This window comes from Nanorana parkeri, unplaced genomic scaffold (assembly GCF_000935625.1).
Source record: "Nanorana parkeri isolate BGI_ZX_2015 unplaced genomic scaffold, ASM93562v1 scaffold426, whole genome shotgun sequence".
NCBI lineage: Eukaryota > Metazoa > Chordata > Amphibia > Anura > Dicroglossidae > Nanorana > Nanorana parkeri.
This window is the reverse complement of record NW_017306694.1, coordinates 734,621-755,339: the sequence shown is the minus strand read 5'-3', so window position 1 is coordinate 755,339 and position 20,719 is coordinate 734,621. Positions and strand designations below refer to the sequence as shown.

The 20,719-nt window shown below is 44.4% G+C and overlaps 1 protein-coding gene across 1 annotated transcript in view; it reads left to right on the top strand.

Annotated features, from left to right (window-relative positions):
• Positions 1 to 20,719, top strand: part of SOX5 (SRY-box 5) — a 230,170-nt gene that overhangs the window by 123,668 nt on the left and 85,783 nt on the right. The window contains exons 6-7 of the mRNA XM_018560020.1: positions 11,325 to 11,497; positions 12,330 to 12,398. Coding sequence (XP_018415522.1) covers positions 11,325 to 11,497; positions 12,330 to 12,398 — 242 coding nt within the window. The remainder of the gene's footprint in view (positions 1 to 11,324; positions 11,498 to 12,329; positions 12,399 to 20,719) is intronic.

The window sequence follows — 20,719 nt, the reverse complement described above, 5'->3', positions numbered from 1 at the left end:
TGCTGTGCCCATTATGAGGGGTTCCCACCATCCCTGTGTGGAGTACCCGGGTCTGCACACCTGCTGTGCCCATTATGAGGGGTTCCCACCATCCCTGTGTGGAGTACCCGGGTCTGCACACCTGCTGTGCCCATTATGAGGGGTTCCCACTATCCCTGTGTGGAGTTCCCGGGTCTGTGGACCTGTTGTGCCCATTATGAGGGATTATAGTATGGAGCAGCGGTCACCAACCTTTTGGACATCATGGACCACTAAATTCATAATTCTCATATTTTTTTGTTTCTTCATATATAAATATATTCTCATATGTGTGTGTGCACGCACGCACGCACGCACGCACGCACACACACACACACAGACACACAATATTAATTGTTCCCCCTGCCGGCGGCACCCAGGGCACATGCCCCCCCCCCTCCTAGCTTCAGCACTGCCCCCAACCATCCCCGTGCCTCCTCTTCCCCCACACTGAGCCACTATTACCTGTCTTCTCCCCACTTTCTCTATGTTCCGCAGCCTGCTCAGTCCGGGTACTGATGACATGCCCCGCCTCCTGCAGAGCCCGCACTGTACTGAAAGCCGCGCATTCCTTGTGACAGCCGCTGCTTGAGTCAGTGAGAGGCATCCCTGGAGCCTCCGTGCCGCATCAATGACGGCCCAGCCTGCACGGCATCAGAGGGGCCCGGGGACCACAAATTTTCTCGCGGACCACCAGTTGGCGACCGCTGGTATAGAGAATGTAGCAGGGGCCAGAACACCTCGGGGTAGAGCCAAGAACTTAGATGGGACTCCACATAAAACATCACTGTTAGGTGATCTAGCCCTTTCTGAGTTTTGAAGGGTACAGGGGCCACACTTGTGGCCCCTAATAACTGACATGTAGCCAACGCTGTCATAGAGAGTAACTCGTCCAGGACGGCAGCCTTGTGGAGATGTCGGTGTAGCAGAGTCGCGAGTGTCCATATCTGGGATCATTTAGGGACTTTTTAAGCCATGGCTGTCTGGGAATAACGCTGCGCCGTATTCCGGAACGTGCCAGCCATTTCATAAATGTTCTTTTTTTATTTTTGTTTGGAGAGTGTAATAGTTGTGGAAGTAAACATTTACAGAGCCCGCTGAATTAATACATTTAGCGTGTTACGCCCGGCTGCATCGTATATAATGAATCCCCCAGACAATAGAAATTCTACATGATTGCAGAAAGCCAGAAACTCTTAATTTGTGAAATAAAAGCGTCATCGTCTGCGGCACAGCGAACCGATTTATTCACAAGAAGCACACAGGACGCCTTTGTGGTGTTAGCCGCTGTCGGTGTGCTGGGGCGCTTACTGAATTTGGCTCGCTCGACGTGCAAATCCCAGCGGGTGAGGCTACACCTACCGGCCGTGGCGTTTTAAATAATAATTGTCCGTCACCGACGTAGCTCGCCGGCCTCCCGTGACCTCATTTGGAGAACGCCGAATCCGAGCGGCAGCTGTTTCCAGTTAGACAAACAATTCAGCAGCTCCGATGAGTGCGCGGCTGGTTCACGCTTTCCGCGTCCCTGGATAACTGTCACCTGTGTCAGCGGACCAGTGCGCCAAGATGTTGTTCCACGGGCGATGCGCCGTGGACTATGACGGCGCGTTCACTGGATGAGTCTGCTTCATTTCACCTTCACAACTCATCTACCCCAAAACCAGTTCGGAAGACCGAGGAGAAGAAATTCAAATGTAAAATGTGGAACATGAAAAGAAAGAAAAATGACATCACTTTGTATAAAATGTTCCTTATTCATTCTTCTATGAAAATAGAGGGACGGATCTGATATTCTTCTTTCTTTCCTTCTTCGCTCCCTCTCTCCCTCCTTTTTCTTTCTTTTCTTTTTTATTTCCTTTCTCTCTTTCTTTCTCTCACTCTTTGCCTTCCTCTCCTTTCTTTTCTTTCTTTCTTTCCTTCTCTCTCGTCTCGCTCCCCCTCTCCATCTCTCTCTTTTCTTTCTTTCCCTTTTTTCTTTCTTTTTTTCCCCCTCTCTCTCTCTTTCTTTCTTTCTTTCTCTCTTCTTATTCTCTTTCTTTCTCTTCACTCTTCCTTTTTTCTTTCTTTCTCTTTCACTTTCTTTCTCTCTTTCCCTACTCTCTCTCCCTGTTTCTCTTCTATATCTCGTTCTCCCTCCCTCTCTTTTCTTTCTTTCCTTTTTCTTTCTTTCTTTCCCTCCCTCCTTTCTCTCTCTCTCTTTATTTTCTTTTTCTTTCTCTCTACTGTTTCTCTTCTCTTTCTCGCACTCTCTTTCTCCCCCCTTCTCTTTTCTTTCTTTCTTTCTCTCTGTCCCCCCCCCCCTCTCCTTTTTTTCATTCTCTTACTCTTCACTCTTCCTTTTTCTCACTCTCTCTTTCCTGCCCTCTTTCTTTGTTTTGCGTTCTTCCTCTCTCTCTTTCTCTTTTTTCTTTTCTCTCTTCTTTTTCTCTCTTCCCTCTTTCTCTCTTCCCTCCCCCCCCCCTGTTTTGAGTTGCTAACCTGAAACAAGAATGCAGCAGATCAGAACTTGTGACTTCTTTCTGACTCTCCTGATCAGCAGAATTGTTTCGGGTGACAACAGCCAGGCAACCAATATTTTCAGCAGTGGTCACCCCTCATATACCTCTTCTACCACCTGCTGGTGGTAATTCGGTTCTGGTCACATGGTCTTGCCGGCACAGCAGTCCGAGAAGTGATGATGGCGTCAGTGATTCAGAACTGATCGGACACACAGATCTTCTTGGGGACATTTTTTAGGTATTAATCTCTTTCGCTGGAGACCGTCGGGATTTGTGGCCTCGGAATCTCCTGACAGGTTTGATATTAATCACCCATATTGATTACCTGCTTTCCTCTGCTTATCAGTGTTATTTATGATCCATCGATCCTGCCGCGTGCAGGAAGTGCGCCGTTGGTGGCGGATCATCCTCTTCTGCTGTCATAAATATTGTAAATCGGATGCTGCGTTTGAAGGGGGACTCTAGAGAACATGATAAAACCTACAATTAGTCCAAACAGCTTAAATAAAAATTGCCAAATCTACTTTTAGACCCCGTTCACACCTAGGCATTCCATGAATGCGCGCCAAACGCAAGAAAAAAACACGCACTTTGACGCGTGCTCACGGAACGCATCAGTAACATGCAATGCCTTTGCGATGCCAGTACTAGTTAACGGCACTGCAAGTGCGGGCGGGCAAACGCATGTTTTTCATGTGAAAACACGCTCAAACGCATGAGATGCCTGTTGTAGAATTTGCTACATGAGCTACTTTCCCGCGTTCATTGCTCGCGGAGCAACCCGTTGAAATCAATGGGCAATGTGCGGGAAACAATTGCGTGCGAGCGTGACGCGCGTCCCCGCTACACTTAAGTGTGAAGGGGACTTAAAGTCACACTGCCTGTCATCACTTGTTATCATCATCCGCTGCCCACCAGCTGAAATATAAAAATGGGCTTGACTTGCAGAGTGAGAAAAAAAAAACAAAGGCAGAAGAGAAGGAAGGACTGATTGTTTTCAGCCTGTATTACGACATGTTTCAGGCATTGAAAGTGGGTGGGGTGCTCAGACAATGCAGATATGATTCAAAAGGGAAAATGTATTCTTTGCAAAGGGAATATTTACTTAGCTCAGTGAATGAGTTGAAGTTGTGCTCACTTCAATCATCACACAACACATTATTGTTCCCGGTGTGTAGCGATTGATCGCTAATCGCTAACGATTGATTGCCAAAACTGGTCTGCATAACGATAGTGACAGTAAACAATTATTGTTATTTTACGGGACACAGGCAGGAGTTTTTATCGCTGTCTGGTTGAAAAATAAGGGCGATGGGAAAGCGGGCGAGTTATGGAGGGCAGGATGGATTATGGGAACGCTAATCCTTTCAGCGATAGATCGTCCCTTGAATTTAAACATATGTTTCTCTCAGGGTTAATATGCGGATTATAGAGGATCACGTTACTGGTCCGGGGATAATGGAATATAAATGGAATAATAGACATTTCCGGGGCAAATGTAGTACGTTTATGGGGCCGAAGCAGTGTTTTTGAGAATTTTTATCAGTCCGAAATGTTGGCGTCTCGGAAGCAGAACGGGCAGCCAGTATATAAAGACTGAAATCGGCTGTAAACTCAATCAGTGAAATGACATATAATCTATAATATGTAAATGTCATTTCAGTAATCATGTTCTTAATATGTATAAATTGGCATCTTTCACTGACCTGTTCCGCCGTCCTGAGCCGGCCCTTTAAGAAATCAAATGCCGGAGGCGTTACATGGATTTCCAGGTCATGTGATCACTGTGATTGCCTGTCACTGAAAACTTGATCGGAAGCTCATCCTGGTGGCTAATGCTGGGTAAGATCTGGCACGCATATATGTGGCAGCGGCGTAAAGCCCCACGCCATGCTGCCATGTACAGCTGGCATTAAGGAGTTTAATCCCCAGCGATCCTGCCATGAAGGTCACTTCCTGTTTATCGGGTATCAACGCTCCATGTTGTGCTCCAGCGTTGTCACCCTGTCACACGGGCTTCCGATGGCGACTACAAGTGGCCATTTCAACACACATTACACAGTCATGGTCCACTGTTGTCACCTTCAGGAAACCCGTCCTGAGAAATGCCAATGCCATGCAGCCATCAATGGAGTGCATGTAGACAGGAAGTGGTTGCATAGAGACTGCAGGAGATCAGAAGCGCTGAGATGAAACAAAGGTAAAAATAAAAAAGTTGGAAATAGGATTTTCATTAAACGTTTAATTTTTTTCTGATACTCCGTGCACAGAGCTGACTAAACGTCTTCCAGTTCGCATTCTACTTGAATTTTGCAAGCATAAACATGGCAGCTGTTCCCCCCTTCTCCTCGCCTGACATTGTTCCAAAGTACGGAGCGGCGATTAATAATATATTTAACGCGGCGGACTAATTTCAGGATTCATTTTATACATTTCAATATTTGTATAACATTAATACGGCGCGGGCGCCGGGTCCACGGTCTGAGTTACATTAATGCGTTTGACCCCTGCACGCCGAACGTGAGCGAGGGAAAAACTGCCCCATAATTAGAGGAGCCAGAGTCAATCGGTCAATGTATTCCAAGAAATATCAATTCAATATTTCTCACCGTCCGCCGTGTCCCTCCATCTCCCGGGCGCATTTTTTCCATTTTAACACAATTACACACAATGGGCTGTAATTATTCACACAGGCTTTTAAGCAATAAACACCGGGCCGCTGACCGCATCGCCGTGTAAAAGGTTTAACCGTCAGATGCGCCACGCAAACACCCACCGCCGAAGCCCCGACACACAAACTTTTCCTGCCCGCTCCCTGGCACTGCTGACAAGTGAGAGCTCAGGAAATATCTTGATTAAAGCAGAACTCCGGCCTGGCGGATGCCTGTCTTTATTAACTTAATACAATGGAAATCGAGCTGCTGCCATTTGTAGCTGCTTCTACAAAGCTGCTAGGGACCTACTTGTCATGGTCATCCGCTGGCTTTGCTTCTAAGAACAAAGACACCGGTCAGAGAAGTTCCAGCTTCAGCGTTCGCATTCCCCTTCTACATCAGTAGCAATGGATGGACCTGACCGCCAGAGGATTTTCTGCATTGGAAGCAGGTGCCTCTCTCGTCAGGTCAGTTTCACTTTAACATGCTTCAAAAGATAATATAAAGCTATATCTACTACCTGACACCCGAAACGGGCACTTGCTCTAGTATGGCATGGCAGAACCGGTCATGGCTTCCGGCCCTGTGGCCCTTTTTTAGGGTCCAAGTTGGGTATCAGGTCTGAGGTCTGAGTTACATTAATGCATTTGACCTCTTCAGGCTGAATGTGAGTGAGGAAAAAACTGTGACGGGCACATTGCTCTAGTATGGCACGGCAGAGGCATCACGGCTTCCGGCCCTGTGGCCCTTTTTTAGGGTCCAGGTCAGATTTTATAGGGTCCTAGGATACTCATCTTTCTCCCATTTCCACAACAGAAACCTCGTCATCATGACCTGTAGTCATTTTAGATGATGCAGTGTTCAGCGATGGGATTCAGGCAAATTATATGATTGGACAAATGATGACTTTCGGAAGATAGTCATAGAGCCAGTCGGCCCCAAAGTGATATCCCCACCAGTTGTTTTTCCATGAATTATAATCACATTTACATTGAAAACTGGACGGTTTGATGAGTTCCGGCCTGTGGAAGGGAATTCTGGAGGAAAGGGGCAACACAACAGTACCTGGATAGTGTGAGGAGGGTTCCAACGGGCCTTTACCTGGGTAGTGTGAGGAGGGTTCCATCTTGCCTGTACCCGGATAGTGTGAGGAGGGATCCAACGGGCCTGTACCTGGGTAGTGTGAGGAGGGTTCCATCTTGCCTGTACCTGGATAGTGTGAGGAGGGATCCAACGGACCTGTACCTGGATAGTGTGAGGAAGGATCCAACGGGCCTGTACCTGGGTAGTGTGAGGAAGGATCCAACGGGCCTGTACCTGGGTAGTGTGAGGAGGGATCCAACGGGCCTGTACCTGGAAAGTGTGAGGAAGGATCCAATAGGCTGTACCTGGAAAGGTGTGAGGAAGGATCCAACGGGCCTGTACCTTGGTAGTGTGAGGAGGGTCCCAACGGGGTGTACCTGGATAGAGTGAGAAGGGAGGAAATCAGTTGAAGATAATAGTTTACAAAAAGAAAAAAGTAGTGGAAATCTCTAACTGGATGACATTTAGTTTGCTCTGTAGATCAAACAGTTGCCTTTTTTTCATAAATTTCTGAGAAAGTAGAAGCTTCTAAAGTGACTGAGACAGTAGAAGCTTCTAAAGTTTGTCGTTTCTGATGTCGACGTTTTCCAGGATGTTTCAGTACAGAGGACAGGACTCGCCATTCCGAGCTGCAAAGCTTTGGATTTGAAGTTTAGTGGTCCTTGGTGACCACGTTGTGGACAAGCAGACCTAATTGCTGATTTGTAGTCGGTGGCAGCTTTGGCCGTCGCTGGCCAGCTATGGAGCGTGTGATTGTGTACAGTAAAAGTGGTCGCTTTGACTTGCTTGTGGAACAAAGTAAAATAATTTTGGAGCTGTAAATGTAGCCAAAAAAGTTATAAAAGTTTTTGTTTTTTTCCCCCTGACCATCCTGTACTTCATTGGGTGGCAGCAGAGCGCTCACATCCATCTTCGGTGGTTGACACAGAACGAAAACAGTAGCACAGTTGTGGACGGCCCTTTCGCGACCGCAACTGGAACTAAATAAACTTCAAATGTATTTTTGTTTTTCATGATCGGCTTTAATAGTAGCGGCTCTGTTCACCAAGAGGTTGAGCAATCACTGCAGAATTCGTCTGAAGTCGGAGTCTTTCCACAGCCCCATCAGCGTCCTGTTTTCACAGATATATTTGGATACTGAAATACTTTAATGGCAGAAATGTCTCATTCCAAAGACCAGGCAGTTCTTTTTTTGTTTTTTTTTGTTCTTGCAAATGATTTCTTGGAAAATAAGGTTCCCATTCAAGCTGAATGAGCATGTCGGTGGATCTCCCTGCTCATTGGCTTCACTGAGCGAAGACACTGTGATCCAAAGTGAATTTTTGCAGCGCCGCCAAACACTTACAATTGATTTGGTCTGCTTCTAGTTTTCAGGTTTTTAACTGTATTTTTAATGTCTTTGGTGATTCCATTTTTTTTATTTCATAAAAATAAAACTTTACAAGGTTTATTTTCCCCCCCGTAGTTTGTGTCTCTGCCCCTCCCACAATGGGTAGATTTCCCTGCAGTAGTTTGTGTCTCTGCCCCTCCCACAATAGGGAGATTTCCCCCAGCAGTTTGTGTCTCTGCACCTCCCACAATGGTGATATTTCCCCCCAGTAGTTTGGGTCTCTGCCCCTCCCACAATGGTGAGATTCCCCCCAGTAGTTTGTGTCTCTGCCCCTCCCACAATGGTGATATTTCCCCCCAGTAGTTTGGGTCTCTGCCCCTCCCACAATGATGAGATTCCCTCCAGTAGTTTGTGTCTCTGCACCTCCCACAATGAGGAGATTCCCTGCAGTAGTTTGTGTCTCTGCCTCTCCCACAATGATGAGATTCCCTCCAGTAGTTTGTGTCTCTGCACCTCCCACAATGGGGAGATTTCCCCCCAGTAGTTTGTGTCTCTGCCCCTCCCACAATAGGGAGATTTCCCCCCAGTAGTTTGTGTCTCTGCCCCTCCCACAATCGGGAGATTTCCCCACAGTAGTTTGTGTCTCTGCCCCTCCCACAATGGTGAGATTTCCCTGTAGTAATGATTCAACTTGCCAACATCCAATCTCCACCAATACACCAGTTTTGGTAGTTTTGTCCTGTAAAAAAAGTGTCCATCGAAGTCCGTGCACCTCATCTGTAGAAGACAAAACATTTTCAGACACAAATTACCTTTTTTTTTTTTTTTTTTTTTACACATTTTATTTTTTCTGGTGTCAGTAAAGAATCTCGCTGTTGTACTTTGAATGCTGCAATGTAGAAAGAACAAATTTCTTGTCCCGGCAGACAGAGCGGAGGGTGTCTGGGAGTATGTTGGAAAAAGTGACTTGTTTGCCCCGAATTTTCAAACACGGGATGTTATTGGCACTGAAACTGTATTCACAAACGTCACCCGTTGTCAGTGTCGGGTTTCTTGTCACTTCTGTTTTTATAAAACAATTTGTTAAAGTTTCTGGAAGAAAAAAAAGAAAATGAAGTAATGTGTCTTCTACGTTAAACTTTCATAGCAAATCCCGACCTTTCAGTTGTAAAATATGCGTAAAATATATATAATATCTGTCCTCTAAATGGAGAATTTAAAAAAAAATGTATTTCAACTTTATTGAAACAACAAATAAACAGAACAACAAATCAGAAGGAAAATAAGTCCAATGTACAAAGAGAATAAAAGATTATTATATGGTACGAGATCACTCATGCCCAAAAAGACCAGGAAAACATTAGGACGGGGAACAAGAGAAATGGGCAGGGGAATGACGAAGACCAACTCTGGCTTTGGTAATTGTCAAAAAGCACCTGATCATTATACAGAAGTCAGAGATGGCAGCCATTAATTGAGAGAACCATAAGATGCAACTAGTATCGCACATTGCAATACAACTGGAAAAAAATAAATAAAATTGGCACGATAAGTAAACACAAACACAATATGAATCGGAGGCTTCAAGTCCAACCAGCTTGCCCAGATGTAATAAAAGGAGGCATAATCATCACGATTAGAATACAATAGTTCTTCTAGAAGTCTAGTAGAATCTGCAGCGCTGAATACTGAAAAAGGGCCTGGATGGGAAGGGGGTTTAACACCGCGGATGTCAACTGGTTAAGAAACCTCGGATATCGAGGGTACTCGAGTTGTCCTCCAGTATCTGGGTATCAGTGACTTGGCAGTGTTCAGCATTAAGGAAACCAAAGATTTCTTATATGTGCGAGGCGAATCCGAGGTAAGGTGAATAAGGTAGATCCAAAAGTCTAAGGGTAACCGCACGCCACACACTTGGTGAATAATAGAAGTCCAAAAGGGTTTAATCAAGGGACAGTCCCACCATATGTGGGTGAAAGTACCTGGAGATCCGCACAACCGCCAGCAGTGAGGTTCCTAATGAGCTCTGGATACGTGTAATTTAGTAGGGACATTATACGATCTGGATAATAAGTTATAATTGGTCTCCAACACGGGGACTTCAATAGAGGAAGAGGTTGCTAAGGATAATATTATATTTGTAGCATCAGGGATAAGTTTGTGTTTCAATTCCATCTCCCATTTGCCAGAATAAATGATGTTTTGTGGTACTGTGGTATAGTTCTTATTTATTCTCATTGGTAAAAAAAATATACACACACAAATACATACATATATATATATATGTATGTATCTTAAAATGAGTTCCTTCTTTTTTTCTTCCTCCTAATAAAATAAATGCATGTATCTTTCAAACCGGAGTTTTACGTTGTTTCATGGTTACAGACACAATTATTTGTCTGTGTATTTATTCCCGTGTTGTCGTGTTTCAGTGTTAGAGGTACAAATAACTAATTGCAGATAAAGTAGGATGGAAGGATGAAGTAAACGTCTACAAGTATATAGAATGCATTGTAATATGTTAGTTATTACTCAGTATATTAACATGTCGTTAAGATCTGTGACTGGAAATATCTCAGCCGTATGTTATTTTCCATTAACCTGTGGATATCTCATTTTCGGGTGTCTGACCAGGTTAAAAATAAATAAATAACGCAAATAAAAAAAAGTAAATATTTTGTCTCTGTGTAATTGTTCTGTGCAAGGAAGTCTTTAGGCTTTACTTATAATTTTGCAAACTGTTTTATCAAAAGTACTCAGGAATTTCATATCCACAGATAGTAGTGGTAACAATGCTAATAGTGGTGGTTGTTATACTAATAGTGGCAATAGTATTAGCAATTTCAGTGGTAATAGTGGGGGTGGTAGTACTAGTAGCAGTAATAGTATTAGTAGTGTTGGTGGTAATCGTTCTGTAAGCAGTAGTGGTAGTACTAGTTGTGTTTAAAGTATTAGTAGTATCTATGGTATTAGCAGTGGTGGAAATATTAGTATTGGTAATAGTATTTGTATTGTCGGTGGTAATAGTGGTCATTGCAGTGGTGGTAGTACTAGTAGTGGAAATAGTATTAGTCGTGTCGGTAGTAATAATGCCAATTGTTGTGGTGGTAGTACTAATATTGATAATAGTATTAGCAGTGTTGGTGGTAATAGTGGTATTAGCAGTGGTAGTAGTACTAGTATTAGTGGTAGTACTAGTAGTGTCGGTGGTGGTAGTACTAGTAGTGATAATAATAGTAGTGTCGGTGGTGGTAGCACTAGTATTGGTAATAGTAGTGTCGGTGGTGGTAGTACTAGTAGTGATAATAATAGTAGTGTCGGTTGTGGTAGTACTAGTAGCAGTAATAGTATTAGTAGTGTTGGTGGTGGTAGTACTAGTAGCAATAATAGTATTAGTAGTGTTAGTGGTGGTAGTACTAGTAGCAATAATAGTATTAGTAGTGTTGGTGGTGGTAGTACTAGTAGCAGTAATAGTATTAGTAGTGTTGGTGGTGGTAGTACTAGTATTGATAATGGTATTAGTGGGGTCGGTGGTGGTAGTACTAGTAGCGGCAATAATATTAGTAGTGTCTTTGGTATTAGTGTTGGTGATAGTATTCTCGTTTCAATAATGGAGAACCTTTTTATGTAACTTGGAACTAGTTGGAGACTGTGTGTCTGTTTGATTCCACATGAGGGACAAGTGCACCTTGTGTATTTGAGGACAGTCCCTTTAACTTTCTCCTCTCTCTCCTCCCTTAGGGACCCCTGAGAGTCTGGCGGAGAAGGAGCGGCAGTTGATGGCAATGATCAATCAGCTGACCAGTCTTCGGGAACAGCTGCTGGCAGCACACGATGAGCAGAAGAAGCTGGCCGCCTCGCAAATGGAGAAACAGCGCCAGCAGATGGAGCTGGCCAAACAGCAGCAAGAACAGGTGAGCCCCGGCGACCGATTGATGGCCGCTGTCCGACCGCATGTCCCCTGGATGCCGGCACTGCGTCCTTCCTGGTGTGTATTAAGATACGTACCACACATGGAGGTTAAATCAGTATGCCAGGAACCGTGACCGGACGGGTAGGAGCTCCGCGTTTGCCATCCCTACACAGCAGCTTCTGTTCATGTTGTCTTGCAAAAGCCTTTTAGACAAAACTGAACATGGCACACTTAAAGGGTTTACTCCATGTAGAAGCCATAATTCAATGTCTGAAGGATGGCGGTGACATCTCTGCACCATGTTCCTGTGTCTGCACAAAACTACACCCCAAGGTGGGCAGGAACTGAGCCAGGAACTATGGCATTGAAATCTTACTGCTGGAGTACCCAAGAGATATAAGAAGCAGGAGAACAGCTCAGCTGTCAATAATTTAAAAATTATTGTTTTTAAAGCAGACTAACCCTCTATAATTGCACAAGAAAGAAACTGTATTCAGGGCCCTCATCTGTCTGCAATTTTTATCTTTCACTGAGCAACCAATGAGACTCTCATTTACGTGTCTGCAATTGTTTTTTTTCTATAAGGTCCCTTCCCAACCACCTGACTCATGCCTGAACTCTGTATTCTGAGAAATCCCACCAGCATCCTCTAGGACTTATAACACTGTCAGATGTTTAGCTGCTATCACTAACCTCTATATAAGATGGGTGCAGACAGAAAAAGCCGATCACTCTTGCTTTTTGGCTTCTCTCTCTTTTCAGTGGTCTGTTTGTGCTTTTATTGTGTCCCTTAAAGAGCCCACTCACATATAACCTTCTGAATCTCTCTCCAGATTGCAAGACAACAGCAACAACTATTACAACAGCAGCATAAAATCAACCTACTGCAGCAACAAATCCAGGTAAGACCTTGTTCATTACATCTTCCTCCACATGCTGCGATTGGCTGCTTTCACTCATGTTGTTCAGATCAGCCCTGAAGGAACTACAAGTCCCATTGCTCCCTGCCAGGCGCCCTCTGTACATCTTCACAAGTCTCCGTGTGCCTGTCCTGACTCTCCTGTGTTTATATGACGTGAGAGAGCGAGGGAGAGTTGGCCAGACTTTGCAGTTGCTTTGGCTTTTCGGAGTCTCACTTTTCTCCTGTACTAAATGTGCCGTGTATCATTTATCCCCGGGAGGGGGGTCTGCTTATCTCACGGGCACCCTTGACATGAATATGCTCATACCCCCTAATTTTATATGTGATTATTAAACTGAGCGCTTGTAATAATAAATGTTAAAGTGGACCTGTCGTTAGAATTCACACTTCCTGTAAATCAGCGGGAGACAACGTTCCCAAAATAATATTCGGAGGAAAGAAAAGTTCAATTTTACCATAAAGAAAAATTATTGCTTACTCACGTGATGTGAACTAAAGCTCAGACTGTGGAGATCATTTCATATCATCGGAAAATGCAAAATAAAAAAAATAAAAAATGTATGTGTGTGTGTATATGTGTGTGTGTGTGTATATATATATATATATATATTTTGCACACAGTCATGGGCAAAAATATTGGCACCCCTGCATTTCTGTTAGCTAATGCACCACTTTGTGCAGAAAATAGTTGCAATTACAAATATTTAGGGATTCTCATGTTTATTTCTTTTGTTGTATTGGTATGACACAAAAAAAGTGGAGAGAAAAAAAAAAGCCAAATCTGACGCATTGCACGCAAAACTCCAAAAATGGACTGGACAAAATTATTGGCACCTTCTCCAAATTGCAAAAGATAACTGCACTCCAAGTTTTTGTGGAACATCATGCACAGTCTCAAGGATACAAGTCCATCTCCAGAGATCCTAATGTTCTTGTGGTGTATTATCTAGCAGAAATGCAGGGGTGCCAATATTTTTGGCCGTGACTGATATATGTATATAAACTCCAAAGCATTTTTTTTTTCATGTGTGTGCACAACCAACAATACTAAGCTTTTACATGTCTCTTTCATAATTGTTTAAAAACTACAGTTTCTCTTCATTTATAAAAATGTTATCTCTAAAGAGTTTAATTTGACAGTCTGAAGTAACTCAGAAGCCCCCCATCTTCCTTGGGGTAGCAGTTCATATTCATTCATCTGTTAATCTGCAGTAATGGCTCCGTGTCCGATAGAGATTTGCGGCTTCATTGAGACCGTAATAAACTCCTTATCTGTAAATTAAAAAAAAAAAAGAATAAATCCCTCTCAGCGGTGCAATTGCACACTCAGTGGACGGTCAGCCGAAGTGTCACGTACTCCTCCTCGCCTCTCTTCTGCCGGAGGCATTTTAACCTGTTTTCTGTTGTTCTTATTAAAGTCAACCCGGCCGCGGTCCTTTCGCGCCTTTCTCTTGTCTCTAATCATAAAAGCATGCACACACCGCACAGAGTAATTGAGGCGCTGAGCCTGAATTACTACACAAAATAAACAAGAGCGCCAAAAAGATTGCAGTTAGTTTGCATGCCCGCACATGTGACTGAACTCTGTTTTGCATGCCCGCACATGTGATTGAACTCTGGTTTGCATGCCTGCACATGTGATTGAACTCTCGCCATCCCTGAACCTAGATCGAACTTATTGCACATTGATGTTCAATGCATACGTGCGGTCTATGCATGGCGAATGTTCGGATAATGTAGCTGCTATTACTCCTATTTCCCTAAAGTGGACCTCTGAGTGCTCACAGCATGCGCGCACCAAGCTAAAAGGCATGTCATGATATCCGTGTGCACATGTGGTTTTATTCCTTTACGCACATATAAAAAGGTTGACAGCGCTTAGGTAGACTTGTTGATAAAATCACATTTTTATTTGGGGTCGGTCTCGGCGTAGCAGAAGCATGTTCTGACGTACATTTTCTAGCATGCCACCCTAAATCCCGCACATATTCACTATAGCCTGGAATAATCAATTCCATGAACATAGATTATGCTCATGCGCGGGGCATCGCCTCTCGATCAAACACGCGTATCCGTTAGTAAATGAGCCCATTGTTGGAGGCAGTGTTTTCCTTCAGTCTCAATCCAGTTCAATTGAGACGCGTTTGACGATCAGGCGCAGGACTGAAGGAGGTTTTTTTTTAGACCCCAGTCTGGCGTTTTTTGTTTTTCCTTCGGAATCAGGGGGGTGAAAAAAAAGAAAGGAGAGCTGTCGGAAAACAGTGCTGGCCCTTGTTGTGCCGGGCCCTCACCTTGGCAGACCCCATCTATCAGTCTTCGTCCCAGACAAACCTCGAGTTTCAAATAAACAGGCTGAAATTTATTGTCCAGGAAGTGGTGTAATTCACCTCATGGAACATTGACGTTGAATGATTATGTTCTACAAGGAGCAGACAAAGGGGGCTCTGTGCGGCCCCTGCCAGGTTCCTTCATTAACTTCTTTTTTTTTCTTCTCTTTTTTCCCCCTTCAGCATTGTCATAGTGTAGTAAGAACATTAGCTGGAGGGAACGCTGCAAGGGAGCAATTCCAACATATAATCATGGGACCCTTTGTCTCTTAAAAGTTAAAAGGAGCAAAATATTGGCAAACATTTTGTTTTTATTTATTTACTTTATTTTTATTTGATTATTTTATAGTATTTTATGATTGTATTCTTTCTTATTTTACTAAGAAAGTATACAATAACAGGGTGGGCACAGTGATAAAACACAATAACAGGGTGGGCACAGTGATAAAACACAGAGACATATGGGATCAGAGCACAGTAGAGGTAAACACAATGAGGGGAATTTATCAAAACTGGAGCAGATTTGCACTGCACTGCAGCCAATCAGCTTCTCTCATTTTCAAATCTGAGCAAACTGAAGACACCCTGTAGAAGGAGAGAGAGCAGCAGTGACCGGTCTTTATTACAGGTCAAGTGTCACACTGGCAAAGCTCACCAAGATTCCAGGAAGAATACACATGACTCTTGTATGGGGACAATATTGTTTTTCCTGAGGTTCAGCTTTAAAGAGGCCCTGTCACTGTGTGCTGCCATTCAGTGATGTATTGGTGAGTTCTGGGCCCTAAGGTGACAACCGAAGATCTGTTGTGGAATCTGACAGACGGTTTACCTGTGTGTGGCACCATGAGGACAAATCTGCCGATCTATCCTATGTGGCCCAATCCCCTTTCTTCTGCTGCCAGGGAAGGGGGGAGATCAGCATATAATAATTATCTGTACAGATTACATTTCAATAATAGAATTATAAATAAAGAGGAAACCAGAAAAAAATATGATCTGCCCATCTGTTACACATTCTTCCCATTTCCTCCCTTTGTTAGACATTCCATTCTTATCACACAAGATGCCGGGTAAAAAAACAGATCCCATGAGAATGCAATCAGAGAAAATACTCGTCTTCTCCAGCAAGCACTGCAGCTCTGCTAAAGTAAGAACGTTCACTCAACCTTAAAGTGAAACTTAACCCAAAACGGTTTTGTTCTTTAACTCCAGCTGTGGTGGAACTACAAATCCCATGAAGCATTGCACGATTCTCATAGCCACAGGCATGACTCCCAGAGAGAGATGCATCATGGGATTTGTAGTTTCACCTCAGCTGGAGGGCCGGAGTTTGGCTACCCCTGGCTAAGGCCCCATTCACACTGAGCGATTTGCGCGATATCGCTCTCCAATACAAGTCTTTGGGGCTGTGCTCGTCGCTGTCGCTGCTACAGGACCCTTTTTTTGCACGGATGTCGTGCGATTGTACTCGGTCCACTGCAATCATTTGCATGATATCGCGCGGAAAACCGTGTCTGTAAGACGCAGAGCTCTCCTCACATGTGCAGCGGGGGATTCTGCTTCCTAAATCTGCGCTGCAAAACATCCTCTGTACCAAAAACTATGCTTGGTATAAACAACGCAGCTCATTGGCATCAGGTCAGGCCGGCTCTCCTACTACACGATTGTTGGTGTAACTAGAAGAAGATTGTTCAGTAAGATTGCAAGGTGGTTGGTCAGCTTTACTCTCTGTTCCCCATCCGCAGTATACCAAGTAAGAAGCACAATCCTAGAAAGTATGCACCACACCCTACGCCATACAGCATGGACGGCGGAATGCCTCCACCTTGCTATTGTCTTCTGACAATGGCGGGTGTGCCGCTGTCAGGATTCCTGAACATTAACTGCAGCTGATTGCAGATTTTTCGGACCCAATCGTTTTTTGTCAGATGGAGGAGTGCCAACTGGGCCACACATTTGAGCCAGCAGGACTCGTACAAAATTCGACCAGTGTACAGCCAACTAATGGTCTAGCTTCCACCACTAAAATATGTTTTTTTGGTGGAGTAACCCCTTAACGTTAACTGGCCGGTAAGCTCCCCCAGTACAGTGAGGAAATCGGTGTGGAGACGGCCTGCGGGCGGTGGATGAGGGCCCGGGCACACCCAGACGCTGGTAAGAAAGAAGGACGCTCCATCCCAGCTGACACTGTGTCAGTAGCAGCTGTTTTCCTGCATCTTGTAAACACAGGGACAGGCTGCTTCCAGGGGCCCGTCCCCCCATCCCAGCCGCTTTCCCATGACTCTGCAACCTTTTCCCAAACAACTGAGAATGCCGGCGGAGCCATCGGGAACAATTGTTTCTCACAGAGCCGCAGCTGATGTGCTATCAGTTATCAGCGGGGCTCCGCCCTCCTCTGTAAGTCCGATAAATGCCTGGGAACCCTCCGATCAAACAACAAAAGGCGCTGGGGTGGGAGAGGGAGACGGGCGGAAATCGTACTCAGTGGGCTTAACCCCTCGTGCGCCACCCCGAGGACCATTTTCCCTCCATCCCCGGGGTGGTTCCTTGAGGTCCAGCCGCAAGAATCGTGCAACATCTTGAAGACATTTAACCGCCTTAATAATGACATTTTAAAGGGAGCTTAATAAGTGCGTCATTTGTCACATCGCAGGAAGCCCAAGTGTCTGTTTATCGTCTGACTTCCAGCCCCACGCCTGTAGAATTCAACTTTTCTCTGGTGATTCTGTAAATTCAGTATCAAAGCCCAAAATCTGTGTGCGATTTGAGGATCTAAAGACCGGATCTCTATTCCTATGATGATGGGTAAACGGCAAGAGTTCATTTCAGGGATCCCCCGTGACTCTAGTATTCAGTGTGTAGATGACCGATAGTCATCTACACACATCCACACACTGATTAGTGTCACCAATCCTTTGCGTGTGTTTGACACATTACAGATCTAAACCTAAAATAGTAAATTCTAATTTAATCTTTAACATTTCTTCAAAATTCATTATCATTATCAGCCGCTTTCATAAAATGGATCCCTGGTGGTCCTGCCATGGTGGTCCTTGTTCAGGCACTTCCTGTTCTAGGGTGACAGCTCTCTGTTCCTGTCTCCCAGTTGTGTTACCGCTTTGTCACATGGGGTTCCGATGGAGACTACAACTGGCACTTTCACCATTACACAGACTTGGTCCACTGTTGTCACCATCAGGAAACCCACCCTAAGAAATGCCATGCAGTCATCGCTGGACAGGAAGTGGCTGCAGGATATCGGCAGCACTTGGGAACAGGGGCCTTCATGGCAGGATCAGCAGGGATTATTTTAATAAAAATATGAAAAACAACTTCTAAGATGACATATGAGACTTTAGAGATTGGGTTTACGGTGAACTACATTGGAGCCTTTGTTATGCTGCCACGGTGCAATTTAACCCCGACCCCCCCCAACATTAATGCAACATAGTTTAGCTCTGACTGTGTAAGGATGTCGGCAATCCTTGTTTCCTCTCCTAGTAGCTCTATCAAGTTTTAGGCATGCAAAAGTTCTGTTTTACAATTGCAATGTTGCAGATGTGTTAGGAACTTTTTTCAAGGACATGTACATGTTTTTCTTACAGATAGATCTCCTGACGCAGTCCTATAACTTCTTAAAGTGTCTCTCGCTTTTCCAAAGAGGAGATGCAAATACAAAACATGGATGCGGATAACCAGCACTTCAGAAAGCCTTTTATTAGCAATTTCTGTCTTTTGCCCAAAATGCAGAGCAGTAAAGTGGGAATCGGCTTCGTCATCTTTGAATTTCCATCAAAGATCTGATGGATGCCTCAGCAATGCCTTGTACTGTGACGATAACCAGCTTTCTGTGTGACAGTCATAACACGGTGCAAATCCCGACACTGAAAGGTGTGGGTTGGGGGACCGCGCTAATCAGAGCTTAACCCTGACACATCTAAGAGCACATTCCACTAATGTCTTCAGGATGTTTTTTCCATTATGGATGCGTCTCCGCCAAATTGAATGACGAGCAGTCAAAATGTGTTCGCGTCACGCTGAAGAGAAAACTACCGGTGTCTTTGGCTGCGGCGCAAAGGCGCTTTGTACACTGGTGACAGCCCGAGTCACTTTGAGTGACTGATAAGCGGGGAGCTTAGGCACTTACGGAGGAGTGTGCGGCGAGAGGGAGGGACGAGTGCCGATCGCTGGATCCGAATTACACCATTTCACATTGCGGCCTTCTCTTTTCAGATAAAACAAATAGCACCGTTACACAGGCTTCCTTTTTGCCCGTGCTACAGGCGCGTTTTTATTTGTATACTTTTATATCAGCTCAAAGAACACTGGATTTTTATTTTCTTATTTTTTTGGCACCTGGCACGGCCCAGTTCGACGGCGTGAATAGTAATTAGCAATTGAAAAAAAAATAATTGGAATCAGGTGCTCGCACAAGTTACAGGAAACGGAGGCTACCATTGTTTTTCTAAGTAGCCTTGAGATAAGTAGAAGGATTTTCGTATGCCGGGGGAAAAAAAAAACCCACACAATATAGAAACAAAGCGGATAATTATTCTGCCTTTAAAGTGGGGGAGAATGCCTTTCTCGTTTTTGAATGCCGAGTCCTTAACACACAGGATGGTGTCTGACTCAATTTGATACTAATCAGCCGAACGCAAGAGATTTCCGAGTGAAGTCGCCCATCGCAAATTAATGACGATTGTTTTTAAAGGGGTAAATTATTGATTTGTTGGTGGTGAGGGTAGGTGGATTCTGCGGGAACCCCGCTTGGCAGGGCTTGTATGATATAAAATATTGGGAAACTTCAACCCTTTGTGAAGAATAATACCAACCGACAAACACAACTCCACCATCATATATTCATCCGGCAACTTGAAGGAGCAAGTGTGTAGGTGGGACATACTGAATTTCCTCAAAAGGAGGTACACTATTTCACATAACTTGCACATAATATCCCCTGACAACCCGATCTCTCTTCCTTTCCCTTCTTCTTTAGCCCTTTCATTCTCTCTCTCATTAAATTCAAATAAGCTTTATTGGCAGAACTTACATTTTAGCATTGCCAAAGCAATTGAGAAGTTATTATGGACTAGATGAGGTTGGAAGTCCAGGGGATAGGAGAGGAGTCCAGGGACATTATGAGGGGTAAGAAATAATATAAAGGGGATAGGAGATGAGTGCAGGGACCTTATCAGGGGTAAGGGATAATATAAAGGGGATAGGAGGTGAGTGCAGGGACATTATCAGGGGTAAGGGGTAATATAAAGGGGATAGGAGGTGAGTGCAGGGACATTATCAGGGGTAAGGGAGGATATAAAGGGAATAGGAGGTGAGTGCAGGGACATTATCAGGGGTAAAATAAAGGGGATAGGAGGTGAGTGCAGGGACATTATCAGGAGTAAGGGATAATATAAAGGGGGTAGGAGGTGAGTGCAGGGACATTATCCGGGGTAAGGGATAATATAAAGGGGATAGGAGGTGAGTGCAGGGACATTATCAGGGGTAAGGGATAATATAAAGGGGATAGGAGGTGAGTCCAGGGACATTATCCGTGGTAAGGGATAATACTGTATAAAGGGGATAGGAGGTGACTCCAGGGCCATTATCAGGGTCATGGAAATAGGAGGTGAGTGCAGGGACATTGTCAGGGGTAAGGAAATGTATAGAGATAAATCTAGGTAGTGGATATATAAATCCACAAGTTCATAGGTCCCTCGCAGCCTGAAATGGTGTAACATATTGTGCATTTCATTTCACTGTCAGTCCCTGCTTATCTCAGTAGAATGTAGAGTCTCTTTCTCACTCTCTCTTCTTTCTCTCCCATGAACCAGAAATATACTCCATGCTGCTTCCATGAGGCAGTAGGACCTCCCCTTGCTCTCATGAGGCAGTAGGACCTCCCCTTGCTCTCATGAGGCAGTAGGACCTCCCCTTGCTCTCATGAGGCAGTAGGACCTCCCCTTGCTCTCATGAG